Source organism: Panthera pardus, unplaced genomic scaffold, assembly GCF_024362965.1.
Source record: "Panthera pardus isolate Hobbes unplaced genomic scaffold, ASM2436296v1 HiC_scaffold_13, whole genome shotgun sequence".
In the NCBI taxonomy this organism is placed as follows: Eukaryota; Metazoa; Chordata; class Mammalia; order Carnivora; family Felidae; genus Panthera; species Panthera pardus.
This window is the reverse complement of record NW_026526688.1, coordinates 162783944-162802764: the sequence shown is the minus strand read 5'-3', so window position 1 is coordinate 162802764 and position 18821 is coordinate 162783944. Positions and strand designations below refer to the sequence as shown.

At 45.0% G+C, this 18821-nt stretch overlaps 1 protein-coding gene across 2 annotated transcripts in view; it reads right to left on the bottom strand.

The window, feature by feature from the left end:
* The window catches only part of SCFD2 (sec1 family domain containing 2), a 400714-nt gene that overhangs the window by 17416 nt on the left and 364477 nt on the right, over positions 1–18821 (bottom strand). For both annotated transcript variants that reach the window (XM_019469978.2, XM_019469971.2), the window contains exons 6-7: positions 16688–16833; positions 3159–3293 (exon numbers count right to left, since the gene is read on the bottom strand). In XM_019469978.2, coding sequence (XP_019325523.2) covers positions 3159–3293; positions 16688–16833 — 281 coding nt within the window. The remainder of the gene's footprint in view (positions 1–3158; positions 3294–16687; positions 16834–18821) is intronic.

The following is an 18821-nucleotide window of genomic DNA, read 5'->3' as shown; positions in this document are numbered from 1 at the left end:
GAGTAGATACAAGATATGTTATTTTCAGGAGGCTGAACTCCAGACCGCAAATTCCAGAAATGCATTTTAAGAGTGCTGCCTATTAGACATGCTAGTTTTAAATTAAATTAACGTTGAAGCGAGAGGGGTAAGGTATGTTTCGATTTATGTATTAGATCACTATCAAGCTTTCCCGTAAGGAGATCAAGGTGCTCCGTGCACAAGCGTCTTAGAAAAATGCTTGGCTGCTTGACGAATGCCAGGTTCTGACAAAGCCGTTTCTCCCCAGTTTGAGGGTCCCCCTCCCCCCGCAGGCATTGCCCTTTGAAGCCCAGAGCTTTATGTGGCTAAGTACAAGTCTACCCTCTGGTTGAGGAGTGCCTTTGGCTGACTTGAAACACTTTCTCAGGACTGCCTGAAGAATAATCTTGTGGGCATACTCCCTCTTCTCCCCAGCTTGTGGGCCTTCCCTTCCAGGGCCTGACACAGTGGAGAGAGAGGGAAGTAGGAGAGGAAAGTTGTGCAGCGTCTAAGCACTCAGGAAGGTTTGGTTTCGTTTTTGTTTGTTTGGTCGGATTTGAGATTCTATTGTTCAAACAAATGATGGCAAACAGGCAGGTCTTCCATTGTCCAAGCCTTTCTGGAAGCACTTCTTCTGAAACCAGGTGAGTGAATTTTCTGTCCTCTGGACTGGAGGAAAAACTTGTTACACTTGGCCCAACACTACCCTGTCAGGCTGGACAGCCAAGTGTAGATGTAGGCTGAGAGCAGACTGTGCTTTCCAAAAGGGGCCACAACATATTTTCAAGAGGAAGAGAGTAAGTCCCTTCTCCCTGAACACAGGTGGGTATGTGTGACTGCCTCGACCAACAGAGCATTGTGGAGGGGATGTCGTAAGACTTCTGAGGCTCCTATCTGGCTCTCTTTCGGGATGCTTGCCCTTGGAATGCAGCCGCCATGCTGTGAGGAAGTTCAGGCCATGGAGAGGAACTGCGTGCCTCGGCTCACCGGCCAGGCTGAGCTACCGGCTGACGGTCCGCATCAACTTGCTGACCACGTGACTAGGCCATCTTAAAGGTGACTCCTTCTCTGTCGAGCTGTGCACAGAGTACAGATTCATGCACACAGTCAATGACCAACAGCATGTTAAGTCAATGTTTTGGGATGGTTTCTTACACAGCAAGAGATGACCAGAACAGGTGGGGTTGGAAGCCATTGAAGCCCGTGTAGAAACAGAACAAAAGGACCCTCCCTTGGGGTGCCAGGGTGAGGAGGGCTTTGTGGCCAGCCCACTGAGACTCTTCCTGCCCCCTGCAGACAGATGACATCCCCTGGCAACTGACAGCAGAGGCCTGGCAGCTGGTGGTGTGGAATGGATTCTGACAGCTGCCGGGAAAACACGAATTCCCCCTTTTTCTGAAATCCATTACTTGGAAACCTCCTTTTGAGATCCGTCTCAAGGGGCCAGAGCATTTCTTCACGGGCCCTAACTCCAAGGATATGAATGGAGAGAAACAGAGCAGGCCAGGACGGCTCCAAACACCTTCCCAGGCCAAATCCTTAGGACAGTGAAGCTTCTGATTCCAGGAAGAGCTGCAGAAAACACTCTGCAGAGTTTAAAAGGGTAATTTAAAAACGTGATGTGTCACAGTTTATGAAACAGTAATGGAAAACGCAAGTGGCTGGTCTCTCACAAGGGAGGCTCTGTTGGCCTGACAGTTGCAAAGTCCATTAGCATATTAAAGGCACTGTGCCTTCCGAAGCAATTTAATTTGTTGTCTCACTCCGTGTTCCCCAAACATATTTGGTCACAGGATCCTTTTGCTAAGAAACAGTTGTTTCTATGGAACATCACTGGACAAGAGCGAGTTGGAAGGCCTCCTCTGGCCTGTATCATGCCACTGGGCAAACTGGAAACACGTATGGTGAGCAGGGTGCAGACAGGTTGGAGCCTTCACTATGCCCTTGGCCAACCACAAACATGAATGCTGCAGCCCGTCGGGCCATCCTCAGACCTCACTCACCAGGGCCTGAAAGTCCACACGTGTTATTTCAGCCTCTCCTCAGGGCCAAGTCCAAGCTTGTGAATGAAGGAAGAGGGTGCTCGACTGGAGGAGGTTTCGGAGACCATGCCTAGCCTGGAAGTTTCTCCACAAACTGGCCATCGTGAAGGGTTACTGGACAACCTTGGACTTACATTCAACACGGGAGCCTGCGAACATGTTCCAGAAGCTGATCTGTAATACGTTATTTAAACAAAAAAAGAAAAGAAAGAAGGGAAAATCCACCAGCCATGGGTGCAGCAGACATGATAACTGGGGGCAGCAGGAAGGAGACCCGGGCAGCCCCTCCAGCCTGTTTACTGCTTTGTCTAGAGTCTGATTGTCTGGCTTCTGTCCTCTGGCTTTTAGAGTAGACCAGTTTTCCTGGCATATGCATTTATTGAACTCTGAAAAGGCCAGATCTTCTATGTAGATTAATTCATGATTTCAAAGACGCTTTGAAGTAGGCAAAACATTCTGTTATTTCCAAGAGTTATTACAACTGAAATCCTGGTGTAGACTGGGAGGCCAGCCTGTAATCTTGTTTAGATCCTTTTAAATTTAGAAACTTTATAGTAAGTTAAAAATAGGTCTCATTTGTGTACTTTCCATCCTTTTATCCCCATGGCAAAGGCAGTTCAGTCATTTTTGACCTGCCCTTGATATTAGCCAGAGAAAGTCTAGCACTTGCCACCTGGGAGTCTGCTGGGCTAAGACAAAAGTCATTTTCAAATGGATTTTGGGGTGATGCTAGTCATATGACCGAGCAGAGTTATTCATTATCCTACCTAAGTTCTGGAATTAAGAGCAATAGACCATCGGTAAGACCTGTGACTAGTGTATGGATTAAGTGAAACTGTGGGCCAGGAGGAGAAAATTTTTCATTAGTTTTCATCCTGGAGGGCTTCTATTCATACTGGAAAAGACCACAGCATTTAGGCCAAAAGAAGCTGGACGAGGCCGGCAGGTCAGGCTGTTTATAACCAAAGTTAAATAAAGATTGTACCTGATTTCAGAAGAGCCAAAACACTGGCTGTTATCTTATACGGTCCTCACCAGGGTGAGCAAGGTGCCCGCATTTTCGTGCCCATCAAAGAGAGCATTACAGTCAGGATTACCTCTTCACGGTTACTTTACCTTCATAAACATGCTAAATCCAGTTTTAAGGAGATCCGTGAGGCCTGAAGACATGTGTTCGATATCCACCGGATCTGGCTTCTCAGGATTAAATATTTCCTCCACAACCTGCCTCAGCAATGGCTTATAGGATGCCTGGAAAGACAAAATATTGTGCTGTCAGTGAAAGGGTTTGTTTGGTTTGTCCGGAGCAAAGATAGCTTTATCTGCACCAGATGAAACACAACAAGTTTATTTTGACATCAGGCAAGGGCGGTGATTTTGTGTGTATGAAAAGACAATTAGAACAACACTGTTTTGTTTTGTTTTGTTTTTCGGTAACGTTCACCCTGATACTCTGGCACTGTTTTTTTTTTTTGGTCTTAGCCCTTCCCACAAGCAAGTATCTCTTACCAGAGCTGTAAGCCTCGTACAACTAGTTTTTTCATCAGGGTTTAAAGCGACAATGTTACGTACGAAAAACACAGGAAAGCAAAGTATCGTCATTTGATACAGACACGACGAGGGTCTCCAGTTTTCCTCGACATCCTCAGACCTATGCCTCCCTGGGCGAGGAACTGGAATGTTTTCTCACGACGTCTCGTCATGAATGCAGCCTCAAGCAATCCCTTCTTCCTCTGTGGAGCTCATCTCCAAGTAGGACTTGGCCAGAAAATGAAGCCAAGGTGCCAAACAGGAATCTGACCAAGGTCAGGGCTTAGACAAAGCAGGCTACATGGCACCATAAGAATTTCGGTAGAATGAAGCTGATGTTGATTTGCCACGGCTCCTACAGTTTGATAAAATAGCGCTCCAACTGTGCACGTTTAGATAACGTTTGGAGGCCTCTGACCAGTGCACTTTCTTTTTTTTTTTTTCTTTTATACGTTTATTTACTTTTGAGAGGGAGAGAGAGAGAGTGTGTGAGCGCATGAGCGGGGGAGGGGAAGAGAGACAGAGGGAGACACAGAATCTGAAGCAGGGTCCGGGCTCTGAGCTGTCAGCACAGAGCCCGACTCGGGGCTTGAACTCATGAGCCGTGAGATCATGACCTGAGCAGAAGTCGGACACCTAACCCACTGAGCCACCCAGGCGCCCCTGACCGGTGTGCTTTCTGAGCATGTTTCCCCTCCGGCCTTGATCTCCTTCCTACCGTGCTCTTTCTCCGCCTCTGTTCTTCCCATCGGCTGACCACCTTCCTCCCTCCTGCTGCCGTCTCGGCTGCTCTAGTCCCACAGGGCACCGGAGTCTGGAGCGTGAAAGCCGAAAGCAGGAATGTCTCCTCCCCACACAGTCTGATGACTACCACAGCCTCAGAAAAGCCAGGCTCTGACAGAGCCCTGCCTACATGTTTCGAACTCCTTGTCTCTTTGCATTGGCCGAATCCGTGACCAGACTCTGGCAAGTGTTGAGGCTACTTGGTGAGCTGACTTCATTTCTGGCTTCATCTTGCTTTTCTTACAGCCTTTTCTTTTTCTTTTTTTTTTTTGGGGGGGGGGAGAGGGGGGTTTGTTTGTTTTTACTCTTATTTTCCCTTTATTCCAATTTTCTTACCTAAAATGTTTTAGGAATAGGGGTGCCTGGGTGGCTCAGTCGGCTGAGCGCCCACCTCTCCGTTTCGGCTCGGGTCATGATCTCAGGGTTTCCTGAGTTCGAGCCCCGCATTCGACTCTGTGCTGACAGTGCAGAGCCTACTTGGGATTCTCTCTCGCCCTCCCTCTCTCTCTCTCTCTCTCTCTCTCTCTGCCCCTCCCCCACTCATACTGTCTCTCTCTCAAAACAAATAAAGAAACTTAAAAAAATGCTTTGAACTAAAGCAGGGTATAAACCATCAAAATAATAAACAATTATTTAGGGGCGCCCGGCTGGCTCAGTCAGGGGAGCACGTGGCTCTTGATCGCAGGTTGTAGGTTCAAGCCCCATGTTGTGTGTAGACATCACTTAAAAATCAAATGGTAAAAAAATAAACAATTATTTAGCTGGGACATAATAGGCGCATTTATCAGGGCTAAAACACAGGGAGAAATAGCAACTACTCAGCTGAGGGGAGCAGCCTTCATATTTATTAGTCCGTCTGACTACTGATCTAACCCAGAGATCTCACAGGTCAATGTTCATGAAAGGTAAAGCACTGAGCAGGAATTTAAAAGACAGAAATTTAAAAACACAAAAGCAAAAATAAGGAGTCTACTTTCCCCGTGATAAAGCTGTTTAAGATCTGTTTTAAAAATTTATCACCCAGGCAAAAAAGGGAAAGGTTTGAAAACACGCACTTTTGATGAGGGCGCAGGGAACCAGACCCTCTCACGTGCTGCTGGTGGGAGCGCAAGTTGTTGCAGTCAGTGTGGAGAGCGATTGGCAGTTCCCATCACAATGACAAGTGCGTTTGAGCTGGCAAGCCCACCTCTAGGAATTTATCCTATAAATATGTTACCACACGCAAATGAGACCCATAACGGGCTGTGTATTGTCTGTCGTAGAGAAGATTGGAAACAACTCACGTGCCCATTGGTAGGAGCTGTTTAATAAATGGGGTAACTCCACTGCAAGAAATGCCACGAAAGCAGAGAGGGACGCCCTCGTGTTGATCTGGCAAAAAGCACAGGGCAGAATAAAGTGTGGGTGGGAAAAGCAAGGTGAGGAACAGAGTGTGTGCTGGGCCGGCATTTGTATAAAACGTGTCACAGGGGATTTGGAAGCTTGCAGCTGCGGAAATATGCGAAAGATAAATTGCGATGTGATTTACTGAGACTGCCATGAGCAGTGATCATGGAGTGGAGGGCAGGACAAGGAACGAAGGCAGTGTGGGGGGTTGGGGAACACTTCAAGATATCTCTTTTTCAAAAAACACAGTTAAAACACTACGACAGGGGCGCCTGGGTGGTGCAGTCGGTTAAAGCATCCCGCTTCGGCTCAGGTCATGATCTCAAGGTTGATGAGCTTGAGCCCTACTTTGGGCCCTACACTCTCTCTCTCCCTCTCTCTCTGCCCCTCAGATTCTCTGTCTCTCCCTCTTTCTCTGCCCCCTTGCTCACTCATGCTCTCTCTCTCAAAACAAAACAAAACAAAACAAAACAACCCCACCGCTACAAATAACAAGAGTGAGTTTTTCTTTTACTTGTTAAAAATTAACGTTATTTATGCCTGGAGGAGACTCACGTAGAGCACACCGAAATGTTAATTAGGGTTGTCTCTAGGTTCCGGGAGTAATGGGCATTATTTTTTTCTTTTTCTAAATTTTCTAAAGTTCACAGATAGACTTCTGGAATCATAAGATAATCCAATCGATATTTTCAATGTTAAAAAAACCAAGGGCGGGGAACGGCCTCTGAATGTTGCAAATCTTCCTCTCTGAGTAAACTGTCTTGAGAGCCCTTTTGTCATCTCAGCCTTTCTGGACGTTTAAATTTTACTTTAATCTTCCACTTAAACTTTAATCTCTTTAAACTGCTCCCCAAGGAGAAGTCCTTTACCAATATTCTGTTACCTTTTCCAGCAATATCATCAAATATTCATCAACTTCTTCCTTAGTAATATCATCTCATTTGTAGCTCGGCATATCTTCCACTGGCTAAAAGACTGCATTCTCTAGCCTTCCTTACAGCTGGGTACAGCCATGCAACTAAGTTCTGGAAAACGAGATATAAGCAGAAGGGTACTCGGACTTGCAAAGATCTCCTTTTTTAAAAGGGAGGGGTATGCTCTTTCCCTTCCTCTGTTCTGCTGCTTGGAACATGGAAGTGATGTCTGGAGCTCCGACAGCCACAGTGGCATACAGGGCCATCCATTCCTTCGAGATGCTGGAGCAGAGAGCTGGAGGAAACCTTAGCTGGTGACGGCTGGCAGGGCCATAACATGAACAGACTAAATCGACCTACTCTACATGACAATGCAAAATGTCCTATGTTTAAGCCATTATTTTTCAGATCTCTGTTTCTTGAAATGGAATGAAATTCTAACTGATACGAAGTGCAAAGGGAATATAAAGAAACAGGCCATGCCTTCTCTCCAGGAGCTTACATTTATTTATTTTATGAGCCTATATACAGTTATATAGAATAACTTGAACAGAAACCCAGACAAATAACATTTAGGCTGTCATGATTAAGAGAGTAGAGAGTATGCCCCCCAACCTACAAAAAAACACAAAAAGGTTGTTGCTCTCCAAAGGATGCACTTCCTGCAGGGGGAAAGAGTAGTGATGGTGGGAGGAGCTCAGACAGGAAAAAGTCTGTAATCCAGCTAAAATGCTGACTCAGTACCTCCTCTGCGCAAGAAGCAGTGGGCCAGGCAGGATGGGATAGTTCTCTCCAGTGCAGTCTGTGCAAACAGCAGAGACAAGGAAGCCTGGAGGGCCCGGGGACCTCATCTTCTCCCCTTTTCCACTTTCAGCTAAGCTCTGGGGAATGAAGAACCTGGGAGAAGATACCCATTGAGCTGGGGTTCCCCTTGGGGGTGAGCAGAGGTTTGGAAGGGCTATTCCCTTAATAGCTTCATTCTTGGGATTTTGTGATCATTGTATGTTACCGGGGAAGATTGTAAACCCTTTTTATTTTATTTTTTTTCCTAAAGTACATAGGTAACATTTATTTAGAGAGAGAAAAGAAATTACAACTTCAATACAGAAAATAACAGCAAACACGCACACGATCTAGCAAAATAGCATAGGTGCTTTTATTAATTAACTGTTTGATGTATCTCCATGATAGTCATTTCTTAGATCTCTTGACTGCATTCTCTCGGATTATCTTTTCATTTGACAGCAGTTTTGAAAAATCATTTGCTATAGAGATGTGACAGTGATTAAGCTATTGTGTCTCCGCTCCAAACCCTGTCTTCTGTACTTAATTCTGTGACGCTGGCCTGTGACTCCATAGACTACATGTGTGCTTTGCCATCTAGACCTGCTGGACTCCGCCAACAGGGGGCACTAGAGGGATGCTGGAGGCAGGAAGAGCAAGCGCGTGCTCTTCCCCGTTGATTCGCTATTCCTACCAGCACCCCCTTGATGGTTCCTCACTACTGGATGCTGTCCCTTCTCTCGACTTTTAAGTCACAGGATCCAATAAATTACCTTCTCGTTTAAGCCAGTTTGAACTTTTTTCTTTTATTTTCTATTTTCCCTTGTAACAAAAAGCACACTAACCCATGTTTTATTAAAGAGACGTTGGGGCGCCTGGGTGGCTCAGTCGGTTAAGCGGCCGACTTCGGCTCAGGTCATGATCTCGCGGTCCGTGAGTTCGAGCCCCGCGTCGGGCTCTGTGCTGACAGCTCAGAGCCTGGAGCCTGTTTCAGATTCTGTGTTTCCCTCTCTCTGACCCTCCCCCGTTCATTCTCTGTCTCTCTCTGTCTCAAAAATAAATAAACATTAAAAAAAAAAAAAAAAAAGAGACCTTGATAAGGTTTTCCGCTTAAATATATAGAAGAAGACCTCTAATTCTTTACTAAAACTACTAAGCACAGAACAACAAAATAACACTGTCCATTAAAATTTTTTTAAAAATGTTTATTCATTTTTGAGAGAGACAGAGAGCACGCACATGCACATGCTAGGGTGAGTGGGGGAGGGGCAGAGAGAAAGGGAAACACAGACTCTGAAGCAGCTCCAGGCTCTGAGCTGTCAGCACAGGGCCTGATGGGAGGCTCGAACCCACAAACCGTGGGATCGTGACCTGAGCCGAAGTTGGATGCCCAACCAACTGAGCCACTCAGGCGCCCCTAACTTTGTCCATTTAAAGAGGAAAATTTGGGAAAGACTTTCTCAGGCATAACACAGTACTGGCCTCCTGACTTCCTAGCAAACCCATTTCTTAGTTTTTCCAATTAGGGTTTTAATGATGAAAGCTTTTGGCTCCTTCCTCTCAGCCACTTAGGTTGGATTGCTTTGTGTCTCAAATCATGTCTTTGAAATCTGATCGGAATGCACTGCTTCAGCAATGGCTTCTTCGATGAGAAACCTCTGACTGTCATGGAATTTTCTATTTAGCCAGAAGCCACCCACTTCTCAGCAAAGGACCACGTAGAAGGTGGTGATAGGCGAAACAGATGTGTTCCCCTAGTGCTCGGCTCAAAGTTTTCCTCCCACGCTAGAGAGGGCTGGAGGGGAGATCCGTTGTGTGGCTTGCCTCCACATTAAGAGAGGAGGGCATAGTAATTTAACTTTCCCAGTCAAACAATCTCTGTCAGTTCACCTTTGGCAGGTAGGGAGGAGAGGGGTTAAGAACACAGGCAAATTCGTTCTTTCCTTTTCTTGCGGGTCATTTATTTCTTGCTTATATCACATCTGGTGCGTGTTGGTAGTGGAGGGTCTATGCCCCACCCTCCAAGAGTACCATATAGGTACTCGCCAGGTCCCTTCTGTTGAGTAGCTCCAACATTCTCTAGGGCACTGGAATCCCACACGGAAGCCTATGCATCTCATCAACAGATGAAGGAAGAGAGGGACCGTGGAGGACCTCCGGGGAGATTTTAGGGGCCTAGGCTGAAAGTGTTCTGTATCACTTCTACCCACCGTTTATTGGCCAGAATTAGTCACAAACCTACATTTACCCAGAAGGGAATCTGGAAAATGTGGCCTAACTGTGCCCAGGAGGAAAAGGAAATGGAGTTTGGGGAACACAGAGCATTGTCTCTGCCACAGACACCCTGTAAAGTCTGTATTGAAACATTAATATAATTATTTCCTTAACTGGCAAGTTGCATGTTATAGGCAAAGGATTATTAAACCCTTTTCCCTTCTTCTGCATAAGAATTTGACCTTTGGTTGACTTTCTAGCTCTGTTTCCCTGGAAACCTGATAAGAGAAGAATGTCAAACTGTAGCCAGGCAAGATGGCTTATGATAAAATTGACCCCTGCTTAGTGAATTGCATTAGACTGGAGAAAGCTCTAAATGTTGGATAGAAAGCCAGAGCTTTGGGCTTGTCTGAGTACGATGATTCTTGTATAACTGGGCATGTCCCTTGGAGGAACGCTGGAGGCTGCCTGTGGAATTGTTCCAGAGAAACTGGCTCCTATAGGATGTGAAGTTTTCAAGCCAGGGGACTTCTGCCCGCCACCCCCCCCCCCCCCCCCATGAGTCTAGTTCCCTTACTTCTGAGCTGTTACCTTGGGACCAAACTGAGTAGCTCCCAGGGAACTGCAAGGACTGCTTCCTGAATGGTCACAAGGACTACTCCAGAGAAGAAAATCGCCTACTGCTCCCTGAGGGCCAGCTATGTCCCTGTCCTAGGCAGACTGGTGCCAAGTGGGGGCCTTGACCACATGGCCAGCTAATCCATTAGGCACAGAAGACACAATGCCTAGAGCCCACCAGACTTGCAGGGACCCATGAAAATGTATTAGTTTAAAATCAGAAGGAAAAAAAATGAACTTTTAGGTCAAAGATGTTTTGATATATAATATTGTCTCTATACCAATTCAATTGTACAATACAATTAAAAATTTTTTTTAGTTTATTTATTTATCTTGAGAGAGAGAGTGTGAACAGGGGAGGGGCAGAGAGACAGGGAAAGAGAGAATCCCAAGCAGGCTCCATGCTGTCAGCGTGCAGCCCGACATGGGGCTCAATCTCACAAACCGGGAGATCATGACCTGATCTGAAACCAAGAGGAGGATGCTTAACCGACTGAGCTACCCAGGCACCCCCATACAATACAAATTTTAATATTTTTTATTTTTATAGAGGAACGGGTCCATAAAGGTAAAAGTGACTAGGGCCACATACATCACAACATGGCCCTTTATGACAGGCTTATGGAGATAGCCTGAAGGTTTGGTAGAGTTAGTAGAGCCTAATGAGATCTCTGATTGGTATTATACATGAAAAAGTTGGAAGTTTCAAAAAAATTGGTCTTATACCAGAAACCCTCTCTTTAAATGGCCAGTATGTCTTCCAGAACAAACTGGACTCTTAAAAATATTGTATTTAATCAAAATATGAAAAATAAAATATTTGTGTCTATGTCTCTGGTTACTCTTTTATGGTAGATTTAATGTATGAGAAGGTCCAGAAGACTCTTTTATTGACCTGATTGGAGTTCTTGAACGAACGTATTGAGTACAGCAGCAGTCGCAGACATTATACGTAAGTCAGAGACCATTTTGAGAAACCGGTCCAACTCCAACATCTTCTTGAATTTGGTGCACCTTAAAGATGGTCCAAGATAATCAGAATCCAAGAAAACCTAAGCTGTTGCCACAACCACATCCCCATCAATCAGCACTGCTGCCCTTGGCTTTGTTGATTGGTGTTGGTGCAGCCACGGACCCTCTCAGTCCTGTTACTGAAGATGCCTCTCCCTTTTATGCAGACTTGATTCTAAACAGCCAACTTCTCAGGAAAACTAGACTTGTAGAGAGACTGTTCATTTTGTTTCAATCCATGACTGTACAGAAAAACATCTGTTCAAAAGTGCTGATGGCTTTGTCTGTTCCATGGCTTATTTATTTTTATATTTTGCTACACTATGACTGATTTTTTTTTCTCCTTTCATCTTCTTAAAAGGAAATGGTTGCTCTGAAGATTGAAAAGTGGTTCATTTGCCTATCTGTTCATCCATCCATCCATCCATCCATCCTTCCTTCCTTCAAACCCAAAAGCAGATTACTTTGTAAAATTTTGAGTGTAGTCCCTTTAACTTCAATACGAAAAAAACCTAAGCCCAAAGCTATTAACTAATCTGCTTGAGTTCACCCAGGCAGTTAGAAGTAGACGACAGGACAGAGCCAAGTTTCCTGGTCCCCAGTGTGGTCCCATCTTGTGTTGATTCTTTCAAAAAGGACGCTAGCAGGTCTGGAGTTTGGTAGATAGAATCAGGAGGAAGAAGAGAGCTTAGCACTTGGAAAGAACTCGGGCCGCCAGGGCTGGGGATTGTTGACAAAGAGACTGGTCCTACGGACTGTTCAGAGAGCCTTATTTCACCAGGCACCAGATGAATCAAGCCTCCTTGGGCACTGCTGGTTCTCAATGCTCTTGCTCCGTGTGCCAGAGGCACAGGAGACAGTACACATCTGTGGAAAGTTTTCTCCAGCGCAGCCCAGCACAGCACTTTGAGACTTCTGCCAAAGCAAGTCATGTGAGAGTCATACGGTATTTTGTCTGAAAGGGCGCAGACGCTCTTTGCCCTGAGACATCAGCCTAATAGCCTCCTGATGCTGCAGCTGAGGAAAAGCAGCACATCAAACACTGTGGCATTCAGGGAGGAGGTGAAACCTCCCCCCCGAACCGGACCGTTTGCAGTAAGAAACGAGAGCAGAAGACTTGCTTCACAAGCAAAACCGGGGGCTTCGGTTTCCACTCAACACAGTCTATGGACACAAACTCCTCCGACAAATGGGAGTCAGCAACAAACTCTTCCCAGACACAGCAGCTAATGGTGTAGTCAGCTTGAGAACGACTCCCCTTCTATGTGGCTCTTTTCCTAGCAAAGGGAAAGGCGAAATGCTACGAAAGAGGACTAAGAAAAGGCCTATTTTGTCCTTCCCTACAACTGTTACAGCAAATGCTTACATAGGGCTGTTTGTGTCAGCTCCTGCCCTAAGAGCCTCACAGGTACCAACTCACCTAATCATTGGAGCATCTTTATGAGGGAGGTACTATTATTAACTTCTTTGTACAGAGGAGGAAGTAGGCACAGAGAGGTGAAGTAACCTGCCTAAAATCACACAGTTGAGGACGCCTGGGTGACTCAGTCGGTTGGGCGTCCGACTGTGGCTCAGGTCATGGTCTCACAGCTCGTGGGGTCACGCCTGTGTCGGGCTCTGTGCTGACAGCTCAGAGCCTGGAGTCTGCCTCAGATTCTGTCCCTTTCTCTCTCTGTTCCTTTCCCCGCCCCTGCCCTTTCTCTCTCTCAAATATAAACATTAAAAAAATAAAAAATAAAAAATTAAAAAAATTAAAAAAATAAAACCACACAGTCAATAGGACTATGGACCTATGAACCCAATGCTGCTATGCTGGGCTATGAACCCAAATGCTGCTGTTAACCTCCTTGCTAACATCCATCTCACTAAGCATTAAGAGTATAAGAAACACCATTGTGGATGGAACCGTCTGGTCCCACAGTCCAGAAGCCTTCCGTCTGTCCATCCATTCATCCATCCATCCATCCATCCACCCACCCACTAGGTGGCAAGTATTGAGCTGAGCTCTGCAGATACCATGGTGAACAAACATGGATGCTGTCTCCAGCTTTGGTAGTACGTTCTGTAATTCAACAGCTTCAACGGCAGCCTCATGATCCCCAGTCATGCCCACTCTCCTGGCTGTAGCTGAGGTCCTGGTTCCCTGGGAGGGCCAGGTGTGTGGTGATCTTCTGGGCTCATTTCTGGAGATACATTCTAGCTCCCACTCCTCCCACCTCTTCCAGAGATTTTATATGTACTTCATTTCTTGTATGAAATCACATTCCCTTAAAATGACGAGAGTGGTGTTCTCGGGGCTGTGGCTGACACATCTTCCTGAAAGACTAAAGGATGAAGGTGAACTAAGAGGTGCCTCCAGTGGTAGCAAGGGTACCGGAGTAGCTCTGAGAGCCAGCTTGTGCCCTGGAGCAGGAGAGAGGGCTTCTGGGAGGGGGCCTGGGATCCAGGGAAGAGAGCCCAGATGTGCAGCACTGCTTAGAGCTAGAAAAGGAATCTGGAGGTAGACCAGGTCTAGTGTTTTCCTGGGTGTCCCAGGGAGCCCAAAGCATCTCAGCTAGACTCTGTATACAAACAGCGTGGAGCTAGATAGAAAGCACACTTTCTATCTAGGGCTGAGGACCAAGTTGGGAGAAGAGATGGATAGAAAGTTGCCTAGTCAAGGCCCATCTTCAAAACTAGACACAGCTGGACTCTGAGTCTAGTTTGGACATTTGTCTTCTTCTCATTATACATACCCTGTATGCCAACAAATCCTCTGCTATATGATAAAGATATAGGTATTGCATTCAAGATGCCCTCCACAAATATTTATTAAGCTTTCACTATAGCTAAGTGTCTTCTAGACACTGAGGATATAGCAGTGAACAAACCAGATCAAAATCCCTGTCCTTACTGGGCTTTCCTCTATGACTGAGAACTTTAAATTCAAAAAATATTTAAAAAACCCAAACGAGTAAAACTGACCCATAATCCCATCAAAAACTCTTTCTCTATCCCCATAAATATAAAGCAAGCAGTCAAAGGGTTCTTCCTTATCCATCCAACCCTTCTCAACCCCTACAAGATAACCATCATAAATTTTTTCTTAGTTGTAAAAATTTATGAAATATACATACGCATATACTTTTTATTTTATTTTGTTTTGTTTTCAAACAAAGATAGAAAAAAGCTTCACAGAATGATCTACATTACATGTGTTTTTCCCCCCATCTAACAGATCAGAAACCTCCGTTTTAGTTGGAGTTCTCCAAGAAGTAGAGCCTGAGACGAGCATTTACTCACAGTCCCGCTAATTAAGCACATTAGAGTTGCCCCATTCATTTCAATTGTTTCACAGTATTTCACAGCCTGTGTCTATATCATTATTTACTAAATCCCCTGAAGATACACACACAGTCCCCACCTTGCCCCCCACATCCCACTCACTGACATTTAGGATTTTCAGTGAATGGGTTGACGTTATTGACTCACCGTAAGGGAGTCTATACAATAAGGGGAAATTTCTTTTTGTGAAGGCCATGGTTGCAGGACAGGGTTCTGAGGTCTGGAGAAATGACAGCAGCGTTGGCAGCAGGGCCATAACGTCTAGAAAATTTGTCATTGTCCTTATCATGCCCAAGATTTATAGCTAATACACATTTATGTGAATTTGGCTAAATTAGTCACAGTGCTGATCATAAAATCGAAAAGAGCTTATTAATTTAGTGTTTTATTTGCACTTTGCCAAATGTAGCAGCAACTTGCTTCTTGGAATTCTTTGGTCTAAATCTCATCATGTATCACCAGTTCTGTGTCTTCTAGAACTAGTCCATATTGCTGTATTTAAGATTGATGATTTTTTAAAATGTTTTTTATTTATTTTTGAGAGAGAGAGACAATGAGCAGGTGAGGAGCAGAGAGAGAGGGAGACAGAATCCATGAAGCAGGCTCCAGGCTCTGAGCTGTCAGCACAGAGCCCAATGTGGGGCTCGAACCTGTGAACCGCAAGATCATGACCTGAGCCCAAGTCAGACACTTAACCGACTGAGCCACCCAGGCGCCCCAAGATTGGTGATTTTTTTTTTTAACAACCAAACTGTATACGATTAATTCTGTGAGTGATTTTGTCTGTATTTCGTGGTAGTGGTGTTCTCAGATCATTGAACCAAAGATGGGAATTGATGTTACTAAGTTGAGTGCCAGTTTCTAAGGTCTTTCATATGTTGGTGGGCAGTTTCAGATGCCCGTCAGCACCATCAATCAGTATTTCCAGAGTCTCTGTGAGATCCACGGTATAGCAGGGAGGAGGTTTTGTGTTGGCAGCCAAAACTTGGCATCCGGCCCTGGTCACCTGTGTGCCTGTGGCAAGTCACATGGCCTTCCTAGAGCTCAGGATAATAACGCTTCCCTAGTTGCTGCAAGGATCAAAGGACAAACCAAATGTGAGAGCACTCTTCAAGTATCAGCTACTATAAGGATACATGGCAGGAAGAGTCCGGATTTTGCTAGGCTATGGCAGATAACCTTAGCTCTTGTCTGCATGCCCACCTTAAAGCATCAGCATCTGGATGCTGAACTTGACCCTCACTGACAGCACATTCAACTTCCCAAAGAGCCTTGGCAAATGGAGTGGCTTTTCCTGAGATTTCACAGGGATACATAGGAGGAGATGCTTGCACACACCCCACGAATCATCTTTTCCGTCAGGAACATGTGTTCTTCCTGGAAGGCTCATCTTTGACCACGAGAAACCTTAGTTCTGTCTCCATCCTTGTCCAACGGACACTACCCAGCCTCAACGACACCAGCCTTTCTTTGCTCCTTAACCTTCCTGGCTCTTTCTGGGGCCCCTCCCTCACTGAGCTTTTAATCTTGGGTTCTGATACTACCTTCCTGGTCACCAGTCAAAACATCCTTCTAGAGTTCCCCTACCGTCCTTAGGAAGTGGTGAGGGGATTTTAAATGACAAAGGTTTTGCGATCACCAACTTCTTTTTTCCTTGCTATGATATTATTAGGTAATTTTATTATTCTAATTGTTCAGAATGTTTAGGGACTGCTTAGATCTAGAAGCTTGGGAATCACATAAGGCCAGCCCCTTACCTGCACCTATAGTAACTGGGGCCCAGTGAAGGGAAGGGACTTGCCTAAGGTTATAAAATAGGTATGTGACAGTAATAGAGCAGGGACTGACCCCCCAGTCCAGTGCTCGTCTCCCTGCATCAAGCCTGTGGTACAAACGAATCAAGAAGCTTTCAGATTCAGGGGAACCCAGAACTCTCAACTAGAAGGGGGCTTGGAGTTCATCTAGAACAAATCCCTCATTTTAGGGAGGCTAAAATGGAAACTTTTTTTTTTTTTTTTGTGGTCTCTGAATCCTAAAAATACAACACAGATTAGATGGTTACTTTAAAACATATGTACTTGCCTGGTGGGTATGATTTCCAGGAACATACACAGACTTAAACTGTTTCATGAGATTCCGAGCTCCAGCAATATCCCGAAGCGAAGTAAAGAGCTCATCCACGGCAATTTTGGATTTGTGAAAAGTCAGCTTAATTGAAGAGTCACAGCCTGAAACAATCCAGAGATATTTTCTTGGGTGAACAAATCTTTAAATTAAATTTTAATCATGACAGCTTGAGTTCGATGTAACACAGTTGGGGTTTTTTTTTTAACCCTATTTTTCCCTGGCTGTTCCCCCACTGGGCTGTTTCAATCATCCATGAGCAATGAAACGTACTGAGTATAAATGCCTTTGATAGAAGTAGAACTCAGAATTGCCTGGGATGGCAGCCACTGGCTTCAGTCCCTCTCTGTAAAAGTTTCACAGAAAGAGAGCTCCCTGGGGTCTACTATCCTCAGAACATAGCTTTGGGAAAAAAATGGGGAGACACAAAGAAGAGTACCAGAGAGGGCTATGATGAACCTCTCTTGCTTGAATCCCACCAACAGTTTCCGTAAAATAGAATAGCAAGGATGAGAGATTACAGAGCTGCTCCAGTAACAGAACTTGCTGGGCTGGGCATCTGCCTAATGTGCTAACAAAGCATATGGTGTATTTCAAAAGGCAGCCATTCAAAGCTGATAACACACAAAGACAGCCTAATAAGAAGACTATTCTCGGCAAGGCTTCTATTTTTCTTTGACACTTATAATAGCTGGATTTATTCTCTATCTTGTTAGAAGCCAATTCAGAAGTGAAATGATCACAGATAAGTCAGAAGTTTAAAAAAGAAAGGTTCAAGATGAGTATTTCTGGCTGTCTCCAATACTCAGATACATGAACTCATTGATCCTTGCAGTACCCTTATGAGATTGGAGCTATTATTTTCCCATCTTAAGGATGAAGGAACCAAGGTACAGAGAGGTTAAGTAATACCCCTGTGAGCAGACCTTGCCAACGCTCTGTCCATACCCACTCAGTCACCCTGGATGTCACCTGTTGGTCTGCGGAACAAACTCTGACTGCTTCCTACCTCAAGTACCTGCATGGCTCTCGCTCTCTGTCTCTTTGTTTCTCTCTGTCTCTCTTCCTGTCTGAGGGCTTTCTCTGGTTATAGAAGCATGCTTGGCCTTTGTGTGCTAGGAAGTTAGCACTTGTGGGCACAGCCCCGCTTCCTCACCCCCTGGAGAGGGACAATTCCGAAGTGTGGTCTCCAAAGCCTTTGCTCAGTCCCGGGAGGATGGAGCTCCAGCTGCCCACAAGAATAACTCACTCATTAATGCCCCTTCACTGGCTTTCCTTCCTTCCCTGGCTCACTTCCCTACTTCCTGACTATGCTTCCTGAAACATCTTTCCGAATATAGTACCTGAACTTCCAGAACTTCCACAGGGGTTAAACACAGACAGCCTGGATCCAGAGCCTGTATTCTGTTTTGGGAGCAGCTTTATTGAGGTATAATTCATATACCATACACTGAACCCATTTAAAGCATACAATCCAATAGCTGTTAGTATATTCACATCGTTGTACGACCATCATCACCATGATCCATTTTAGAATATTGTTATCACCTCAGTAAGAAACCCCATACTTGTTAACTTTCTCACTCTACCCCAAGTCCCTGGCACCATTAATCTGCTTTCTTTCTGTCTTTATGGATTTGCCATTTCTGGACATTTCATATAAATGGACCGAGAGAATATATGATCTTTTGTGTCATGCTTCTTTTACTTAGAGTAAGGTTTCCAAGGTTCATCCGAGTTGTAGTAATATATGCATCAGTGCTTCCTTTCTTTTTATTGCTGACTAATATTCACTGTATGGCTATACCACATTTCACACATGCATTCACCAGTTGATGGGCATTTAGGTTATTTTCACATTTTGGCTATTATGAATAATGCTGCTAGTTTTACATATACAAATTTTTGTAGAGATATACATTTCCGTTTCTCTTGGGTATATACTTAGGATTGAAATTGTAGAATTGGAAGCTCTATGTTTACCCTATTGAGGAACAGCCAGGCTGTTGTCCAAAGTGGCCGCACCATTTGACATTCCTACCAGAAGTGTGAGAGGATTGCGATCTTTCCACATCCTCAACGCTGCTTGTGG